Raw genomic sequence first — 22,599 nt, forward strand, 5'->3', positions numbered from 1 at the left:
CAGTAATATGCGGGGGTATTTTGCAGTTACAGGAAAATGTCCTCTCTCAGGTTTCTCTTTGTATATACTATAGCAAGATCTATAGCATGTTAGATCAGCTGATTCATCTTTATTGATTGCGCGAAAGAGTAAATATAAAACAACTGTACAATTGTTAAGCAGCAATGTGATTTATTACTGTTGGATATTTGGATCCAGCAAATTAATCAGGTATTACAAGATGACTCAAGGTTTGGTTTTGTTCATGGAAAGGAACTCAGATGTGTTCTGGGGGAGACTCACGTTCCATCATAGTTGAACATGCCGGGATACCGATCGGCAATGATTGATATTGGTTGCTATTGTAGATAAACAACTTCAAACATGCTCACAATTAATAGAATCTGACAAGAAATTGATAAATCATCCATAATAAAAATAACAGAGATGAAGCGAATGCAAAATTCTGTGAAACATAACCCAGTGCAAGAAGCAGTGGACGTAACACATGAAGAGGAAGAAAAGAAAAATGTGAATTTGGAAATTCAAGATGATGTTGAAGAAACAGCTCAACAACCGCTTTATCAAATTCGACCACATCTTCATGAAAAGTACGTCCAGTTTATCTTATATTCATGATAACCTGTATTTAAATTTTTAAAGAGTTATAAAAAGATCGTTCTATTAATTAGTGTGTGAAACTGATGGCATAATTGATGTGGCTAATATTTTTTTAAATTTAGTTATCAGAGGTATAATTAAAATTTAAATACTTTTAACACACATAGGTTCAAACCTCTAATTGCAAAAGAAATAATACATGATGTACTGTTTGAGCAACTCACTACGAAATCATATGACGCTCACGCAGCTGCCCAATGGACCAAAGATATAGCGGATATTATTGAAAGAAAAATTAAAAGTAATACTTATCTTTTTGTATATGTACAATTCAAATTCATATTAATTATTACATTTAAAGTCCTATTTAAATATTTGCTTGTATAACCCTTTTATATTTTTATAGACTTACATTTTAAGAGATATAAATATATCGTCAATGTGGTTTTGGGACAACAACATGGTGCTGGTGTAAAAATAGGTACAAGATGTATTTGGGATGCAGAAGCTGATACATATGCCTATGACAATTTTATTAATGTAAGGAGATAAACGTTTTAGTTCAACTTGTCATACAATGTCCAAATATCTTATTTTTGTGTTCTTATTTTACTTAATTACATGTTGTTTTTTTAGGATACTATATTTTGTGTGGCTATAGTATATGCAGTTTATTTTTATTAAAAGATTTAATTTCTGGAAGTATAAAATGTATAATGGACGAATCCCATGAATGGAAAGTTATTGTTAAGAAACTTTTCAATGAATTTATTAAAGTACAACTTATTATTACCATACATTGATACATATACAATATAATGTTATATGTCACGGTATGACACAATTTTTACATATAATTACAAATAATATTTAAATTCATATACAATATTATGTGCATGATTGTTTGCAGTGATATTTTCTATTTCACATGATTCTTTTTTACATACTAAAATTATTATAGCACCATAATTCACGGTAGTACAGTATAATTAAAATTTATTTATCCTACTTGTTACAACATTTGTCATGATTTATCATTTTATCTTTCAGTCAAGTCAGTTTTTAAAATAATTTCTGAAATGATTTAGTTTAATGTATTTTGCGTACAAAATGACTTTTATAAACGTCATTTGTTTGTCAGTTAGAAAGAATTTTACTATTTGAAAATATTAATAATATTTTACAATTTAATTTAGATATTTAATTAATGTTATAATATTATAATTTACATTTTTTGCATGAGGTGTACATTGGAACAGTTAATGTAAATAGAAACAGAAATATATTTACGTAGCAATAAAAATTTCAATTTAATGAAATATTTCGTTATGTGCTATTAATTAATTTTATTATTTATTTTGTGTATATTATATATATATATATATATATATATATATATATATATATATATTTATATATTTATATATCAAAATATATAATAAACTTGAGAAATGTACAGAAAGCACTAGATATAACATTTTGTATTATGCATTCCGTTACAGTAAATGTTATATTGCAGTACATTTAAAAATACTTGATAATGTGCCATTGAGACAAATAATACTTGTAATAATAATAAAATAAAATAAATAAGCTTCCCGAAATATTCCTGCTATTTTATAAATATGTTGATAAAGCGTATTAACGTTCACTTTCATATAAGAGCATGATTTGTTTTGATTACTTGCTTATTATATAATCTCTCTATCATTTATTAAATATTAACACATACGTAAAATTGTTTTTTAAAATATTTACTATAAATATTAAAAATGAAATAGATATATTAGGTGTTGGAATTAATTCGTAGCGTTTTTTAATGAAAGAATGTTATTTATTTCACATGAGCATTAAAAAATACATTAATGAAAGTACTTCCCATCACTTGTAAAACGCTACGAATTAATTCCAACACCTAATATGATTCAAAGAGAGATAGAAAAAGCATAATGTGTATAATTCAAATGAACGAATCTTATATTGGCAAGGAAACATTATGAAATTTATAAAACTTTGCTCTAAGACTACACATTTTTGCATTAGTTTCTCCTCTAATTTCTTTTGATTATATTATAATAACAAATGTATACCGTGTGTGTATGTATGTATGTCATGTGTTTCATTAATTTGTTAATATAATAATAAGTTACATAATGACGCATGGCAATGCGCAGCATAACGGAAGACAAACTGGAACAACAGCACCTCCTTTGCTGCTTTTGCTTTTACTTTTGCTAGAAGCTTCGTATTCGTATTTTTCGTTGGCTTTTTGCCATCCTCCCTGAAAAATAATGAATAGAAGGATTGATAAGATATCGCAAATTAAGACTATTTTATAATACATTAAATATTTGTCATATAAAATTATAGAATCTTACGCTAGACTGTAACATAGCTGCGCTAGATTCTTCTTTCTTGGTGAATTCAGCCGAGCCAGGAGGATAATAGACTGGTGGTCCAGCAACATTCTTACTTTTAACTGTCGGTGGTGTATGTGGGACAAAATCAACTTCTTTCTTTGTAGTCGATGATTCCTTTTTGCTTCGACGCTCTTGTCTTTCTATATCTTCCAATACTTCTCGCTGAACAAACAAAATACATACATAAGATCATCCTCGTACAAATAATATAGTATAAACTCTACTCTTACTTACCTCAGAATCAGAGAACGAGGCCATGAGATCCTCCAGTTTGGTCGGTGGTCCTTCGCCATTGGTAATTGGCTTAGTAGGATACACTTGAGTACCAGTTGGAAACGGTTTCGGCAGGAGGACTTCGTGATCATCGGCGTTCTTGTTTGGTGGTACTGTCGTCATAGTATTCGAAAATTTATAAATCGTTGTACCGGACTGTGTATCCTGCTGTGGATAATAACTCGTTTTGGTCGGAGTGTCTGGTTTATCGGGATAACGTCCGCTGGACGGTGATCTGCCGGATCTGTATTCTTCGAACCGATTAATATTTCTGGTATGTTCGCTTACGATAGGCGGTTGATTCTGATACGTACTCCCAGAATAGTCTGGGCGATCACTTGGTCCATGGCCATTAGGATAACCGTCAACGTGATAATATTTTTCGGTTACGGTGGTCTTGGTTTCCATGTTTGTCGGTGGAGCGTTGCGATAAGCATAGGAAGGTTGTTCCTCGCGATAAAACTTCGACTCCTTGTGAATAGTTTTAGACTTCTCAGTGATATCAGTCGGTGAGTATTTGATCGGTGAACCAGGATGTCCCGGTACATTCTCCGTCATGGTCTGATAGGTGACTGTATTGTCTGTGGTGGTGGTTCTTGGTAGGGTGTAAGTGATCGTTTGATCACCGGGCAGCACGACATTCCCTGGTGCATTGCTACCTGGTAGATACGTCTCCGGTGCTCCCGGTAGTTCGTAGGTGTACGTTTTAATGGTAGTGGTTACCTTTGTGTTTGGACCGGGTGCCAGATTGATTGGTATCGATGGATTTGGGACTCCATACTCGATGGTTTTATATTCTTGTGTACTTTGAGTTGATCGTGGTTCAGTTTGATAATCTTAGGCAAACGAAAAATCATTTATTGACCAATTTTAGAAAATAGTTAAAATTCTTTAATAATTTATATAAATTAATTTATATAAATTACATACTGCTTTCGTGAATGATCTTGACGTCTCTCTGAGTTCCTGGCAGAGGGGAAGTCTGTTTCGAACGAGATGTTGAACTATCTCCATAGACCTGATATAAATATGATTGTTAATGTTAATTGTCCATTTCACGTAATGTTACTTAAAAATATCAATGAATTGATGTCCGAAAATAGTTGTAACAATATAATTTTGCTCACCAATTCTCTATTGACCACTGATTTTTTAATAATCGGTTCTGGACTTTGATATGTATATGGACTCACTGCAGTTTTAGTCTCTTCATATGTTCTTTCATGAATGTCGTCCCTGTATTAATGTTTTACATTTAATATTTCGAAATCTTAATAGATATAAATAGTTATAGACGATGAAATAATTTGCATCATCCGTAATAAATTTCTTTCGTACATAAATTACAGACAATTGAGAAATATGAGTTTATTTCTACTTTAACGAGTTAACGGAAAATATATATTACGTGACTTAGTTTCTTGGCATCTATTCAGAAAACAAAAGTATTTTCGAACTTATGAGAGAGCTATGTACTCACATCAAGGGCGCGCTAGTGAGAGGCTGTTTGCTTTCTGATATGCCCCATGAATCTGGAACAGTAAATCATCGAGTCATCATATGTTATCATTGTGATTGTCAAAAACGCGATAATAAATTTAGAAGAACAGCGCAATAAAAGTTCTAAATCAATGTCAATTTATAAAGTGATTGAAATAATAAAGTGCTAATAAGTTGCGACATAAATTTACGTTATAATTGGTTTGATTTATTTGATCTTATAAGAGTTATAACGTTAACTTCAGTAATGGATTCTCACCAACTCTCGTCCTTCCATTATAATTTGTATCTATATATTTTCTACCTCCCCCACGGTTTTTCTCTCTTACCTTTCATTCTTTCGGGAGAGCAGCGGAGACATGAAAAAATCAGGTCAGCCTTCTGCCATAAGAGGTCCTAATATGGCTACGCTTGTATGTTATGCGTGACCGCAAAGAACATATATGAGCTATGACCGTACCGTCTCTGCCAAATACAGAGATACACGGAAGATCTTCTTATTCTCAACATGCTTCTTCGCAATAAAGTTTTTAAAAGATTTTTTACCGATTTTTATACGATATGACAAAATGCCCGAAAATGTCTCAAATGAATATATTTAAAAAGATTTTTAATGCAAATAAAATTTAATAATAATGTTGAAGAAATGTAATATCAATACTTTGCACGAAAAGCACAAGACGATGGACAGTCTTTTGCAATAAAAATATCAAATTCGTGAATTTCCTAATTATCTCATTTTACTATCTATTATCTAATTTAAACATTAATCCATTATTTCAATATTACTTTCGCCAAATTTTTCATTTGCGTTAAAAATCCTTCAACATACGTACATTTGAGAATATCTTTATTAAATTTTAATAAAGAAAATCGGCGATTTCGAAACTTCAGTCATGATTTGCTTTCTTTTAGAAGCAACAATAACTGATATGAGTGACACGATCTCGCTCGCTTTATTGCAATATTCTTCGCACAGTGTAGCTAGAATCGCGTCAAAGATTTAAATAAATCTTATAAGGTTCAAATTTGATCCACTCGATTTTTCATTATCAATTAACCGTAAACCAGCAAGGCCATTGCTTGCCTTAAAAGGCGTGATACGAGCAACCGGCTCTCCTACCTTCCTTGATCGTTTCACGCGTACTATTCACCGCGACTCCGCGGTATTACTTGTCTCAGTTAATTCAAGGAATTCAATAGGAATCCGCTTTGCTGCAGTGACAGTACGCTAAACTCTACGGAGAATGTTCTACAGTTACGTATAGCACAATATGTAATAATGTTACATAACTCTAACATATGTATATTATTTGTTACTCATTGTATATATATGTATATATATAAAATTTAATAAATTTTTCCCACCTGATTTCCCGTCCAAATCCTTGTTATAGTGATATGATACTTGCTTGTAGGCTACTGTTTTGGTTTGACCGGGTTGAACCTACAAACGCAAGAAAAAGATGGACGTCATGAATACAGAATCTCGCATAAATATGCATAAGCATTCAGGTCATCCGTTTTTATAGTAACGATGCGATCGTAACAAATTAGTGCGAGCAATGCGTGGGCAATGTCAACCGAACTCTCCTTATAAGACTTTGATTACTGTCCCACGTGTAAAGCATGGGCGGATCGGTAACAACACACTTAAATTCCGTGAAGCGAATCACGGCCAATGTTTATCTCAACTGCAAATATGCAGCTATGCAATAAAGTTAATAGAATATTACGTATAAAATAAATTACTTTTAACTCTTGAATAAATTATAATTTTATATTTTTTATTTTTCTATATATACTATACGTGCACCGCGCGCTATTTTGTGTACGATGAAACTTTAACATATAATTTCTCAAACCGTCAGAATATGTAAATAAGACGTGTGGGAATTTTATACATTATTATTTCGTTACATTCCTGACGACGATAGACAACGTCGCTTAAAGATCTTCAAGCCCATTAGTTTGAAGATATCCGGCTGATGTGAAGGAGTGTAAGAGCAAACCAATTTATTTTCATTGAACATCGGATTACAAGCCATACGACGAGCGAACGCTGCAATTACCTACCTCAGGGTCCCCGTTACACGCAAGACTGATTTTGTGCCTCGCCGTGATGCTCTAATGTTCAATATATCGCGTAAAATGGTAATATTATTACTACAATTACGTAGTTGTCCGGAACACCATTACTGAGCGGAACGTTTTAACGCATTTCTCCATTTTCTCTCTTACCCGACTAAAAGACCGGATCAGGAATGCATGAAGAATATTTTGATGTTTACAAGTATTTTATAAAGTGAAGAGTCACACCACCCCATGCATTTAAAATTTAAATTATAATCTTTATCGATATCGTGAAAGATTCGTACTTCATATATACGTATCTATTAGAAAATTAATATATTGAAGAAGGAGATCATAATTTTTATACCAATTATAAGAAAAATTTGAAATTTGTATCAACATTTTAAGCTGTTTAAGACATTATTCTTCTAATTTATTAAAGCACTCCTCGAAACTTTGTACGAAGGCTAAAGGTCAATGGCTAAATGTGAAAGCGAGGGAGTGGCATAATTACAGTTATCAAGCGATCATAATTTGGTTTCAAATTAGACAGTTGCACGAGCGACTATTATAGTGCAATTACACGACCAACGAATTTCTTTTTGTTTTAATAGTAAATCGACTCTCAGGAATATGGCGAGAGAGAAACGCAGTTTCAAATATAAAAATCATCTCCTTATGGTGTGTCTAATATAGCGAGAGATAACATTGAACGTTAGATGTTAGCTAGATGTATTTGCAACCCGGGGGCAAATACATGAACGATGCAATCTGCGTGGTGTATAATTGGAACCGTAGCGTCCAGCGAAACGCATAATGCTCAGTGAATGTTATAATGTAGAGGTGATTTTATACTTTGCGTCTAACAATCTATTGCGCCTGATTTATATAGTACAGCGGGTGTTGTAGATCCGCACTGTTAATAATAATGTCATTGATTAATATCGCTGATAAATGGATGTATAGAATGATTTACTGATACTAATCGATTTTCTATTAATCTATTTTTTTATCTATTTTTTTTACGCAGTAAACAGTATTAATACTTATATTTGTTTTTCTAAAGTAAGATTTTATTTATTTAATTTTTAAGTAGCAAAGCTGTGGGTATATTGATGTCAAAAATATGATTTTATATTCTATTCGAGATATTAAAAAATAAATAAATAAATCCTTAGCTCGATTATACATATATTTAAATGTTACAATTTTTTTAATTTGACAATCTTGAGAAAATTGTATATTGATTAAATAATGTAAAATAATTTATGTCTCCGAATTTTTACTTTTTACTTGGTTATTACGAACAAGTTGTGCCGAGAATTTTATTAAGTAGCTTCACTTAATTAACGTCAGATAATCGAAATAGTCGTTTTCTGTTCAACAGCACAATGATCTCGGCAAGGGCGCATGACGGTATGCGAAACTAGTTTCTTGCATGCATTAATCACGCAACACATTCTTTTTTTTTTTCATTTAAGAACCAGCATCGTCGACATCAATGTGATTTCATCCGATGCGTGTCGAGATTACCGTGTTCCTTTCCTGTTCCTAGATTTTATCCTCGGGCTAATATTCATTCTTTGTATCTCGAGCAATAATGAGAAAACTATAACTCACACTTTGACTTTTATTTTTCCATGTGTTTTGTAATCTTTAATTACAGGGAATATATGTTTATTTTCGGTAAAGTGATATTAAATGATATTAGTAAAAATGAAAAACCTATTAAATCATAATTTTTCAGGAGAGAGAGAGAGAGAGAGAGAGAGAGAGAGAGAGAGACTGACTTATCCAGGCAAGTATAAGTTTTTCCTAAAATTAGAACTGTATAAAATCAAAATTTTCCTCAAATTAATTATGGACAATTACATATATATTATACTCTTTAATTGTATTGAATAATCTGAATTTAGTTTATGATATATAATAATGCATCATTTTAATTTAAAAACTCACATTTTGCAGTTCTACGTCCAAATGTTCCAATCCCGGTATACCGCTTGATGTACCAATTGGACCACTACTGACGAATTTTTCAGTAGTAGTCACCCTCGAACGAGATGGAGAAACGGATCTGTGAAAAATCATTCCGAATATTTATTATAGTACACTTTTACATATAAAGAAATACTATTTGCATAAGATATGCAAATTGTAGTTTAACTTATTCTCTCACCTGCCCTCGGAGATCACTCTAGTAGGGTTGGCAGCTACCCTATATTCGACTTGAGGCAACAGTGTTCTGTCTCGGCTAGGAGTGGCACTTCTCGAGACACTCGTCTGTAGATCCTCGAGAAGTGCGTCTGAAAGAGCCAAATGAATCAATTTAACACGTCATCAATATTTTAACGAAAAATAAATGAGAAGATGTGAATCCAAGTATCTGAAGGACTACAATAAACCTTCATTAAAATGCTATTATGTTCAATTCTACATTAGGTTTTACATCGCTTTAGATGTACATTTAAACGTACATAAATTCTTCTTGAGAATATTATTATTAATCAACAGTGGAAAGAACTCGAGATAATTACATAATCAAATTATATCGCTGCTCGCGTAACTAATTCATTCTCTAAAAATATGAAAGCATCGCAAGTAAAAAGATTGCAACCTCGATGAAAAAGGAGAAGAGCGGAAACGAACAACGGATGGATAAGGTTACAGCTCTGGTGGCACATTTAAAGGTTTACCCAAGTTGTTTTCGAGGCTGCTGGCCGTGGCTGCTCCGTCTCTCTGGCCAGATATAGGACCGCCATGACTCACGATCTTTCTGCTGGTGTGCGTCGTCGTTCGCTCCCTCACGGCTGCTGACATTGTGTTCTTCTTAAGCCCTGCCTCACGAAATCTGTAACGAGTAAACATGAAAAGCTTGATTGACGTTTCGATTAATTTTACTGCAAGTTATCATTAATTAGTATCATTGTGAATATTTATTGGATAAAGATAAGATCTCTGGAGTACATTGAGTTACTGGAATGATAGTAGCACGCGGATGGATATTTCTTGCTGCAATGCGCTACTTATAGAAGTGTGGAGTTATAAATAGAATTGATATTAGGATTCGGATCTCTGTAGAGAGCTATGGACTTTCGCAGAAACTTTCGCACCACTCGAAGCCGGTTTACAAGACTCGTGCAACAACCGTGACCAGGCTGGCCAGTTTTAGGTCCGAGTGGGTGTAGGTTCTTGATTTCCGTCGTGCACGTACAATTTTTACGTTAGTCGTAAAAGTGTTTCTTAATGTGCCATTGGCTACTTGACAAAATATTTTCAAAGAAAAAAATGCATAAATTAAAATTATTTTACATTCGGCACATTATAAAATGTCGTCGTGTACTTTAGAAAGCGATATTAGAATAATAATAATTGAGTTCTATGGAAATTGAACCGTACAAAATGTATGACTGGATAAAGGGATGAGATCAGTCTGGGATCTAAATTCGTGGAAATGCCAAATGGTTTCATACTTATTCCGGTGGAGCCACAAATGCGAATGAGGCCAAGGAGGCCTTCCAAGAATCGGCAACTAAAGAGGTACGCATTCATATACTTAATCTCCTCCAAAATATATCTCAAAACACACCATGTTACTCATTTTTGGAATACGCATTCTAGTGACTATTATGACGCGAGTTATACTGATATATCAATCATAATACGGGGAAAAAGAAGTAATCCAAATTTGGTAATGACAGACGTTTCTTACTGAAAGCAAGTTTGGGCAAATTGGTCCACGGTCAGATAAATGCAGATCAAGGTCAATTACAATATTGTGCGCGCCTCTACAATGAATATCGCTTTGATTGTGATGTACGAGTTCTTAATGACGCCATATTCGTATCATCAAGATTACCATTAAAGATAGTTTCTTCTAGGAAAAATACATAAACAATAATAGTGACATATAAATTATTTCAAGCTTTAATAAAATAGATGCACTATTTTATAAATGTCATACATATATACATAAAACTTGTATATATTAATACCGTAATGATTAAGTAGTGCAAAAGATTACATTTTTATAAATTTTCATAAATTTTATCTGTTATAATATATCACTTATAATATATTAGATACGTTTAAGTGACACGTTTATAAATAATATAAACGCGTAATTTTTAAGTAATTTTTAAGTAGATTTGTGAAAGAAGTTAAGAACAAAAAAGATAATAATGAGACCATTCAGATTGGGATTTTATCGCACAATTTTATTTTCAGATAGCGTTATAAGTTGATTTCAAAGCACGCGTCATTCCTGTTTAATATAGAGTACACATAACTTGATCAGCTCGAATCGGATGCAGTAGCGTAATTAAAATATAAACGAGTTGTTCATTGGAAAATTTATATATTTTTATTATATTTATATATTATGTGATAAAATTAATTTATTAATAATAATGATTGAATCATGTTTATAAACTATATGTAAAGAAGACAGATAATGCTTCACAAAATGATAAAATGAATAAAGTTTTTAAACAATATAATCAAAAGCCTAGACTGGAATTCGAAATGGTTTCCTGTGAGCGTACATTGCTAATCACAATAGTTACGCCTCTGATAACGGACGATGTAACTGCTTTAAGCAGATAGTTAACCGGTCATTGTTAGTGACATTGTATTTGTGCCCTCCAAGGTTATCGTATCAATCAAAATGACGATGACTGCGATTCGTTTGATTCCAAGAAGGTTACTTAATTTTGGCTCTGTTAGTGTTTAAGATCAAGTTAGTGTTTAAAATTTGATTGATGCAGAGCTCTCATTCTCAGTCACGATATTTAACTTGCCAATCCTTTTAATTGTGAATCTAATTTGCACGTGCACAAATATATTCTTGGCCACCGAGTCGCGGTGTAATAATTTCAGCTTGCAAAATGCACCTGCGCGTTACTGATCGCAATTCTTGCGCAATCACTTTCGTCTCGTTTAAACATAAAGAAGTTGCGTGCAGCGGGTGGAGATGAAACAAGAGGGAGGAAGTGTTTGCACCGCAAAATTATTTTATCGTTGATTCATGGCAACATAATCTTCCAAAAATTTAATACGGTTTTTTTTGTTGACAAAAACGTATAAATTATGTTAATACACACGATGTTCTTTTAGTTAACTTTTATCACTTTTTACAAGTATACAAAAATTATTAAGTGATTCTAATATATATATATATATATACTTTAACATCTTTAAAAAGTATTTATGAAATTGTGTATTAAAATAAAGGAAAGAATAGAGAATATTATTTAAGGATGTATTAGACATGCAAAGAAAATTAAATTTGGAAATATGTTTAATATTTAAACTTCAAACAAACTATATACATATGAAAGTTGTGTGAATAAGATTATATTTTTGTTTAATAATACATTTTTGTAATTTATTTATTTTTTTTATTATTTTTATTATTAAAAATTAAAATTTTAAAAATTTGGAAAATTTACATTTTTCTTTTATACGTACTTAAAATATTCAAAATAATTTATGTAAAATTTCATTGCGATTAATTAGAAAAGATATAAAACAAATAAATATTCCGTTTATTTATTTACTGGACAACTAATTCATGCATTGCAATGTAACTCTATGTAAATAATCTTGAATATATAATGTACTTACATTAAAAAATTGAGATTTTTCTCATTTATTTTTTATAATACATTTCCATATATTTTTATTAGAGCGCACAAAAAATACAACTATTTATTAAAATAACTTATGATCCAGATAGTAAACTGTCACCAAATTTGTATTATTTTGAAATATTGTGATTTAGAATAATTGTGATTTAAAATAATCTGTAATTTTTTCATAATTTTGTTATAATTTTGAAAATATGTATAAAACATCCTTAAGACAGATGGTTCCAATATTTAAAAAAAAAATGCGTATACATCTTATAGAACGTAATGACATATAGGTATACTAAGGATTGACATAAAATTCGAAGATTAAAAAATTAATTGTTCTTGTTTTCATAAATAATATTTTATTACGTATAACAAATATCGTAATAATTTTAATTAGCTTCCATATTACTTTTTATTAATTATTTCTTTAGATTGTTAAAAAATATATTTTCCAAAATCAATGCCATAAAATTAAAGCAAAAATAAAAACTAAAATAAGTTATAAAATGGAGTTAATAAGGATTCAAAAGCTGAAAGATTTAGTTTGTTGATCAATGCGACGAAATTAGATTGATTGCGTTAGCGATCAATATAAAAAATATTTTTAAGCGAGTTACGAGCGAGAACAAATCCGTGACTCATATGCTCTATTTCACGATGAGAACTTTTCGCTGATGTTTACAATTCATAAATAAAACAAATCTTATGTCGGACGGTTACGAGATCATAGATATATATTTCTATCTCTAAGAAACAAAATTCGATCGTAAAATAGTGAAGTATTTCCGAACAAAATAATTTACAGACTTATACATAACGTTAATATTATCTAAATTTGAAATTTAACGTGTGATTAATATAACAATGTTAATAATATTTTATTCAAAAAATAACATGTTTTATTTTAAAAAGCGAAAATACTTTAAATCTTAAAAAAATTATAGAAGATATAAATATTTCTAACATAATGGTAAAAATCATTTATTTCGTTGAAAATAAGTGATACTCTTAGAAAAAAAGAACTAATACGAAGAAGTGTATTATTATTCCAAATACTATAAGAGATCGTGTTGCAACTGCGTGATTATGTTATGTCGTTACTACTGCGGTATCGATGTATATAGTAACGTTTCTGTAACGCTTCGGTACGAATATACTGTCTTACGTGTTACACAGCCGATGTACTATGTACATCCAAATGTACATATATTATGATCTGACGTAATGTCTGATGTTAGATCAGATACTATAATATTAATTGCGGAATTCTATAAATTATAGTGTCGATTTTATTGAACGTATATGATGAAAATATATAAACGATAAAGAATTACAACTGTGTCAATGGGAGAAAGTTTTGTGTTTGCATTCACAACACAATTGCGTAAATGACAGTAAACATAAATATCACAGAGCCTGAATGAGTTTCTCCCATTGAGTATTCATTGAATTTCAGAAATATTTATGAAATACTTTTTGCTGATATTTATGCCAAAAATATTCAAATGAAGTCGACACTAATAAAACGGATGAACTATTAATTCTCTTGAAAACTTTAACAATTAAAACAATTTTCCTATAATTTTCAACAATTTATTACAGTTATAATACTTTTATGGGTGCTGTTATGAGTCAAATTTAAAATAATTTTATAAATAATTTATATTTAAATAATTATTTTTATGATTTTTGTATTGAGAGAAATTCTCCTCTTAAAAAAACAACGCTCGATATCGTAAAACTATCAATTTAAATTCTTACTAAATTATTTCAAACGAGTAATTGAAACATGGTATTATTATTGATGACGCACTTGAATGACGTAAACAATATTAAATTCACGATGTTCAAAGAAAAATTCTCGTAAATCTGATGCTTAGTATTTTTATTATATTGTTTTATTGTATTTTTATTATATTTTTATATATGTATTCATTAATGAAAACGAAAGTGTACAACAGTTTCAAGTTTATTTTAGCGAGATTGATTAACTCAATTTTTAAATGTATGAGCTTACCAGATGATATCGAACTTTCTCATCAACTACGATTAATAGAAATAATAAAATCATGATTGCAGTTCACTAAAATATGTAAAACTTTTTAAAATTTTATATTAAAATTTATTTGCAAATAAAATTAAAAAAGAAATATAAGATGTGATTTTGACATGTTTTTTTATAACTTTAGCTGAAGGCTTTGTCGTAAAAAATATTTCAACGAATTTGAAGAAAGTATTAAAAGAACTATCTTTTTCGGCAATTTGTCGCGACAATAATAAATTGCGTCATTTATTAACGTTACACGTGTATGTATGGAAGATAAGAAAAAATCTAATGTATAAATTTGAGAATGACTTTGACATCACGTGGGTGGCAACGGTCCGGCCAACTGGCGTTCGAAATCTCATCTCATCTCATCTCATCTTTCTTTCTCATCTCTTTCTTTGTTCACCGCTATTCTCTGCTCTTTGTTCAACCAGTTCAAATATAACCCACCTTTATGCCGTTATTTACATCTTGACTAGTAGATTTTCAACCATCAACGCATTTTACGCGGATAGTAGATTTTTAATGGCATTTTGACGACTACTTGTTAATGCTATTTTGCAAATGTGCACAAACGAATCGTGAATTTTGGCGTCTTCACAGTGCCAAGATAAAATTTACACACGTGCCAATAATTGTTTTCAACAGCTGTAATAGTTATATCTATAACAATATAAATGTATAAAAACATGAGGATTAATTATTTCACATTTAATTAAATACTTCTTATAGAAGGTTTAGGTCTCAAAATTGCAATGTTAAATAATATTTCTCAGTATTATTAAAATTAATTTGTGAAATTTATTGTTTCTCTAAACGTAAATTTAAAAAGTAATGAAAAATATATAAGCTCTATTTTTGGAGCGCCAACCTAAATGGTAAGAAGCTTTATAAACCAAGCCAGTATGTTTTTGGCTTTGTGCCTATTTTTAAGAGAGTTTACTTTCGTCACATCACGTTCTCATTTTTTCTTACCTGAGTTGTACATTTGTTTTCTTACAAATCAGTTTTATGCAAAAATACCGTCTATCAATTGTGCCGATAGAGATAAATTAGATGGTTAGCAGATTGAAAAAAAAAACTTTTTGCGATTTTATTTCAAATCTTAATTTGCTCCTTTTCTATCTTTTTTCCTTAATTAAACATCATGTTGATGAAGACGAGGTAATTTACAACTGTAAAATATTATACTATGTCAAAGAATTTCCATTTACTCTTAAGTGTTATTCTTATGTATAATGCATTGCTTACGAAGTTCTTAATGAACGTTGTAACGTTCGAAATGACACATGAATTATGCATATCGATATTTATTCTGAGTGGTCTTTAAAACGCACCTAACATGGCTGAGAGATCCGTAAAGACGGAAAGTGGGATTCGACCTTCCGCCTATCTCCAATCATCTGCTCACCGTATTACGTATGCTTGAAGAGACAAGTTTCAGTCGACCACTGTGAATTTGTAATTAGTATCAAACTGTTCCATAAAATTGCCGCGTTAAAAAAATTTAAATTTTAGAGGAGGTTGTTATAAAATAAAACTTGATTAATTTTCTATATTATATTAAGATAACATATTTTGCAGAATCATATTTTAATTTAAATGAAATAATTATAAAATTTTATATACAATTTTTTTATATAAGTACATAAAAACTTAAGTAAAGTTTAAATGTTAAGGTATTAAAAAATTTATAATTTAAAAATTTGGTAATAGAAATATAATTTGAAAATTTAATTGTATGAGTGACATGTATACAGTTTATAATATAAGTTTTATAGATTCAACGTTCGTAGATAAACGTAGAAATACGCATATCTTTAGTTTTTTAATTCTATATATATATATATATAATATGAAGTTAGATTTACCCAGATAGCACATAACATTTATAAAATATTTAGAAAATATTGATAAATATTTATAAGATATTTATTTTGAATATTTTGTAAATATTTTTGTGGTCTTAAATTGAACAAATCACAAATATTTATTATAAATATTATAAAATATAAATATTATTATAAATATTATAAATATTTATTGTAAATGTTGCGACAAAAGCTATAAAAATACTTAGATATTATAATCCAAGTAAAAAAAATACTTACTAGAAATATTTATTTATATTTATAATATCATGAAAATTATATAAAATATTTAGTTTATATTTTAATAATATTTTATCAAGCTTTATATAAAATATGTATAAAATATTTATATAATATTTCAAAAAATAAATAATAATAAATATTTATCATAAATATTTTGTGCTGCCTATAAAATTAATTATTTTTAATTTATATTTTGAAAGTGACATTTCCCACATATATAAAAATTTAATAAAAGTTTTTTATAATATACAATACAATTTTAGAGAATAATTTTGCACTAATAATAAGTTGTTCCATGTTGTAACGAGTTAGAACGAAGATTATGAATGATTATCAAGTTGAAGTAAATGTTTTTCAACCTGGTAACATCAAAATCATGGCGTGTTAACCAATGACATGTGCGGCATAATGACGGTCGCTGTTTGCAGTCATTCAAAGGCACTGAGGCATTTTCAGAGACAGAAGATTAATTGCTACATGGAGCTGATAGAGCGGCAGCCAGTGTACTAATAGTAATTCTATACAAACAGACATAATTGCAAGGGCAGTTCTATGCTAAGATAATTAATGTTAATTGATGATTCTGACGGCGTTAATTTACCGGCTGATAATTAGTAAATTCAATTTATTTATAATATAATTATGTCTGGATTATTTAAATAATTTTTATTACTAATTTAAATATTTCTGATTTATGTTTATAATAGGTTTTTTAATTTTTTGCCTGTATTTAATCAAAGATAATGTATTTTATATGTGTACGTGATTATCGGTGTGTTATCAATTTTAAAATGTTTCAAAACATTCATATTTACAAATATTTACTACATATATTTCATATAATTCGATAAGTATCTTTTTGCTATCAATACTGCACTAAATAAATTTAGTATAAAACTAAGCGAATTTGGATCATACATTCGATTAGAGAAATTTAAGAAAATGTTATAAAATGTGATCATTCTCACCTCGCGAGAAAAGGGTAATCCGAAATTTGCACACCGGCTAGTTCACTTTTTTCCTCCGTCTTGTTTTCTTCCCGGCGACTTTGCTCACGCGTCGGATTCAACCGATCAATCCTGACCGAGCGAGTGGTTCACAAGACACCGGATTGACCGTCCGTCCAGGACTGGTTACATACACTTGCTGCGCTGCTCGCCAGAATCCGTCGTGGGTAGACAGGACCAGAATGTGCGCATGCGCGATGGATCGCGAATGTTAGGTGTCCCCGACCCGTAGAAACCTTCGATCGTCGTGCTCCAAGATCGAGAGATCATCGATATTACGAAACATCTAACATAACGTTCAATCAAGTTCGATTCAAGATCAGATCAACGATGATTTTTACAACAATAAAAGTTTTAATGAAAAACTCGATTTAAAACGTATACAATTACATAATATAATTAAAAATTATTTGCTTAGATTTTCGTTAAACTAATTTAAACAATACTTTTTTTAATTTATAATTTTCTAAACGTCGATAAAAATTAACTAAAATAATATCGTTTACTTACATTGAAATTTGTCTTGAAAAATTAAGTACATTCGGATTTATTGAAATTTATTGAAATTTATTTCTTAAATAAAATTCAAGTTATATATATCATTTTTATATGAAATTTTGTATAAAATTATAATTTTTCTGCAAAAATTTTTTTTACATTTCTTGAATGGATATAAATTCTTGCTTATATTACTGTTCTTTCCTTTCGCTCATGCAATATTGCAACCTTGTAACTGCTATTAATTTACAAATCATTATTTATGATAATAAGTTAAGAAAATGCATTATTATGACGATACATATCAAGTTATAAAAGTGGACAAATATAAATTGATCCATTATCACTTCCAATATAGAAATAAAATAATACCCGTGAAATATAGAAGATAATACCCGTAAAATCATTATAATATACACTTTAAAAAGTATTTTGCAAATATTATAAATATAAATTAATGCAATATATTTACAGTTTCATACAACATTTAAATTAAACTAACTTATACCACTAGAAATAATCAAGTAAAAAACTTGTTTTAAATATTTATTATTTTTATTTGTTGTTATACTTTTATTTATAAAATATTAATAAGATATAAAGAAATTTATGATCCTTAATCTTAAAAACAAAATACAAAATTATTTCAGTCTAAAATACAAAATTATTTCAGTAATTATTATTAATAACATTACACATAATAATATTAGGTGTTGGAATTAATTCGTAGCGTTTTACAAGTGATGGGAAGTACTTTCATTAATGTATTTTTTAATGCTCATGTGAAATAAATAACATTCTTTCATTAAAAACGCTACGAATTAATTCCAACACCTAATATATTTTATTTATTTTTAACTACAATATTATATTTATACGATTATTTCTTCTAACTTTTCAGTTGTGCGTTTAACATAAAATAAAAAAAGATGTCAAAAAAGAATTAATTGTGCATTGATTATTTTCCTTGTAATTGGTAAGTTGTTGATAAGAAATAGCTACTTATTCTTAAAAGGCTTGCGGATCCATTACTAACAATGACGTCATGTCGAGAAGAGATGAAAGATGACAAAAGATACCTCAATCTGTTGCTGACGTCAGTTTATCTTCGCCATACTGTCGCAAGTATACATATTTATTTGAAGTTGTGGGTAGTCGAATATACATAGCTAGTTGTCATTGACAAAAATGACGAAATCGCTTCATTAATCGTCGCATTTATTCTGGATCATAAATTCAAATGCCTCTTACCGTTAGTTGTTAAAGAAGAACGTTAAAGATAAATGTAAAACAAATATTTATGAATTATTAGTAAACATTCTATTTTATTAATATTAAAAAAAAGAGCCTTGATTATAAACAAATAAAATCATAGATATTTTTTCATCTTTCAATCAACAATTATTATAGTAGAAGTAAATGTTATTCGCTGATATGATAATAGATGTCGCTATAACTATTTTATTCATCAAAATTGTATAATAGAATATAAAATAGATTCTTACGTGTCGTATATTATATTTCTTCTTGATGATGTAGATTTTGTCTACAGGTAATTTTAATAATCTTTAGTTTTTGAAGAAATGTAAACGGCGTTGTTGTACTTATTCTAACACATGTATATAATTGGTAATTGTATTTACAATAATTAATAAAACTTTCTTTTTAAATTCATATACATCTTTTTACAATTTACAGGAAAAAAGATATCTATTTATCTTTTTCTTTAAATTTATTTCCATTCATCACTTTTGTATCAGAAGTATATCAGGGATAGTGAAAGTAACATGTGTGTGCGTGTGTGTGTGTGTGTATGTGACTCCGATGACGTAAACTAGAACACATTTTTTACATTGCTGAGATTAAATGACATAGTGGACTTAGTATTTTGTTATTCCTCTAGTTAAGCAATATACTAAATTGTTTTTAAAAAAGTATATAGAAAATTTTTTTTGAAACGCTTTATTTGTAATATTCATGTTTTCGTCACAGAGAAAATAAAAATTCGAAGATAGATGAAATATTTAAGTCGTCATGTTATTGATTTTTCCATTTCTTGTTGGCTTCTCAAAATAAATACTAAACGCACGTAATTATAAATTCTAATGCTTATTCTTATCTATAGCAGGGTACTAATTACACTCATCATGTCTCTGACTTCGACTCACAAAGATATCTGCATAGGTGAGAGAGCAACATGAAAAATGGTATACCGATAGGTATTCGTTCATATATACGTACGTACATACATCTGTACATATGTGTGCATGCGCACACGTGCATGTATCAGGTGGCGACTGTTCAGGAACAATGCTGTGGAGGGCAAAGGCCGGGGGAACGGCAAAGTATGGTGCGGGTTAAAGGAGGCTGTAGCAAGAGATGATGGTTCGGAGGAAGAAACAGGAGATGTACATGTAATCCTTATTTTACACGTGTGCAACAAGCATACGAATGTGTTAGTTTCACCTTACTTCGGGTGTGTCAGGGAAGGGCGGGGAATGATGTTACCCGGAAAAAAAGAAGATATAAAGGAAGACGCGTGATGTCAACATGGTTGTGAAATCGCAGGTGCCATTCGGATTTTCCAGATCTACGGAGGCATTGCATTTAAATGCCATCGCGTGGAATTGACGCGGTCTAGGGAGCCTTCCTATCTATCGGTTGACGTTGACACGTGCAATGCGTTTTGTGATTTAAAAATGGAAGCGGTTGCTGAATATTTATCATATCTACCAAACAAATATATTTTAATAAATATACTTCTTAAATATATAAAATTATGTCTTTCTAATGTAATTTTTTTTAAACATATCAGTTATAATAATTCTAGTTTAATAGTTATAGTCTAGTTTTTTCTAATTATAAAGAATAATTTAATGTTTAGATTAAAGTATAGAAGAGAGAACTTATGAGAATTATAAGAATTACATTCTTAATTTTATTTTAAATGAAAATATTTTTTAATATGTATCTTCTTATCTTGATTTTAAATGCTATAATTCAAGATTTTGGTAACTAAGATACTAATGATAGAAAAGAGAATGAAAAAGAGTAAAATGAATTAACAAACATGAATGTGATTAAAACAATTTTATAGTTATTAGCGAGATGGCAACATTGAATGACATATATTTTTCTTATATATTCTCCTTTGAAAAAGAATATATGCATATTTTTCTTTCTCTTTTTTAAAAGGAAATATTGCTTATATAATATATCTATTTTAACGCTCCCACTATTCTATATCTTTCGCATATCTTATGATTATAGATATTATTTTTAGTAGTGACAAAAAAACCAAAAAAAAAAAAACGAATACACACAACCACCAATAGATTACTTCAACTGTAGAAGATGAAATTAGATAGCAGCCATAGTAAACACTATTAATTATTTGTATCAGAATTGCACTATACGAAAATAAGAAAAAAAAATACATTTAAGAGTTTTATTCATTATTTCACTCGCAACTTGCATTCTCATCTTCTAGCTACGCTACTGGGCTTCTTCGCACACAATCGAATCATTCTTATCCGTATGCAACATATACCAAATACATTTCTACAATGTATGCAATAAGAGCAAGTGAGTGAGTGAATGAGTGAGAGAGAGAGAGAGAGAGAGAGAGAGAGAGAGAGAGAGAGAGAGAGAGAGAAAGAGAGACAACTAGAAGGGAAAAGCAAACCGACACTTGGTGGGAGTCGAGGCAGCGGATGCAGTAGTGATGGCGGCTGCGTTGGATAACCAGCCGGAGCAGACCAGGTTGGAAGAGCAAGGGAGACAGATGAGGTGGATAGAAGAGAGAGCCAGAATAGGAATGGAAAGACAGCCAGGTTGCCCGGTGGGGTGGCGGCGGTGAGAGGCGAAGCCGAAGAACGGCTTAGCCTGGCGCTGCCTCGGTCGTAGCCACGAGTGGAGTGTTGAGAGAGCAACCGAGGTCCCGTTGGCCCTGGTGGTCGGCCCGCACCGGGTGAGGCGTCATGAAAGCGCGCCAGTCGACCGTGCGCACCTACAGCCGTACGAGAACACGTTGAACGCTTCGTTTGCTGCCCATTTCTCGGCCTTTCCTCGCTGTCGCGCCTCCATCCGTTTTCGGAGCACGACACATTGACACGGCGACCGGCGCGTTGGCGGATCTCCTAGGACGTTCCCCGGGCGTTGGGATCATAAGATGACAGAGACAGCAGACGGACGTTCCGCTGAATCAACGACTCCGCAGATGAACGAAATCGCGCGTTTAAGGGATGTTGTTCTTTTTGAAGAATCGTGATTGGAACGGGCGAAGGAGCGCGGTCAGTGGCCTGATTTTTTATTGACATCCTGGGGCGGTGATCTTGAATAAGGAAGACTCTCGTGCTTTTAAATAGAAAGTTGGTGTCGTTTTATGGTGTTTGTTTTGAAATCCGGACTTCGCCTCTTTTATGATGATGC

General features: G+C 30.6%; 2 protein-coding genes across 2 annotated transcripts; one reads left to right on the top strand and one right to left on the bottom strand.

Moving 5' to 3' along the window:
• The first annotated feature begins 29 nt into the window (after positions 1–29).
• LOC105147179 (dynein light chain Tctex-type protein 2B) lies at positions 30–1,569 on the top strand. The gene is made up of 5 exons (XM_011058025.2): positions 30–210; positions 348–590; positions 768–901; positions 1,007–1,140; positions 1,237–1,569. Exons 2-5 carry the CDS (start codon positions 427–429, stop codon positions 1,282–1,284), a joined length of 480 nt encoding a protein of 159 aa, XP_011056327.1. The 5' UTR covers positions 30–210; positions 348–426; the 3' UTR covers positions 1,285–1,569.
• On the bottom strand, positions 1,342–17,814 carry LOC105147178 (uncharacterized). Its single transcript, XM_011058024.2, has 11 exons — positions 17,632–17,814; positions 9,563–9,717; positions 9,046–9,172; positions 8,826–8,943; positions 6,162–6,240; positions 4,774–4,825; positions 4,421–4,529; positions 4,224–4,311; positions 3,255–4,129; positions 2,979–3,182; positions 1,342–2,881 (listed from the first exon to the last, which is right to left on the bottom strand). The coding sequence occupies exons 2-11, from the start codon at positions 9,684–9,686 to the stop codon at positions 2,747–2,749; spliced, it is 1,911 nt and encodes a 636-aa protein (XP_011056326.2). The 5' UTR covers positions 9,687–9,717; positions 17,632–17,814; the 3' UTR covers positions 1,342–2,746.
• Between the last annotated feature and the right edge of the window lie 4,785 nt (positions 17,815–22,599).

Source organism: Acromyrmex echinatior, chromosome 2 (assembly GCF_024713525.1).
Source record: "Acromyrmex echinatior isolate Ae372 chromosome 2, ASM2471352v2, whole genome shotgun sequence".
NCBI classification, from domain to species: Eukaryota; Metazoa; Arthropoda; class Insecta; order Hymenoptera; family Formicidae; genus Acromyrmex; species Acromyrmex echinatior.

Excerpts from the sequence above, each read along its gene's own strand:
- LOC105147178 (XM_011058024.2), bottom strand. The coding sequence starts at position 9,686 with ATGTCAGCAGCCGTGAGGGAGCGAACGACGACGCACACCAGCAGAAAG. Across the intron at positions 4,130-4,223 it reads CAAGATCATTCACGAAAGCA|ATTATCAAACTGAACCACGA; the intron begins GTATGTAATTTA and ends CGTTTGCCTAAG. Across the intron at positions 2,882-2,978 it reads CAGCTATGTTACAGTCTAGC|GGAGGATGGCAAAAAGCCAA; the intron begins GTAAGATTCTAT and ends ATTATTTTTCAG.
- LOC105147179 (XM_011058025.2), top strand. The coding sequence starts at position 427 with ATGAAGCGAATGCAAAATTCTGTGAAACATAACCCAGTGCAAGAAGCA. Across the intron at positions 591-767 it reads CGACCACATCTTCATGAAAA|GTTCAAACCTCTAATTGCAA; the intron begins GTACGTCCAGTT and ends TAACACACATAG. Across the intron at positions 902-1,006 it reads TATTGAAAGAAAAATTAAAA|ACTTACATTTTAAGAGATAT; the intron begins GTAATACTTATC and ends ATATTTTTATAG.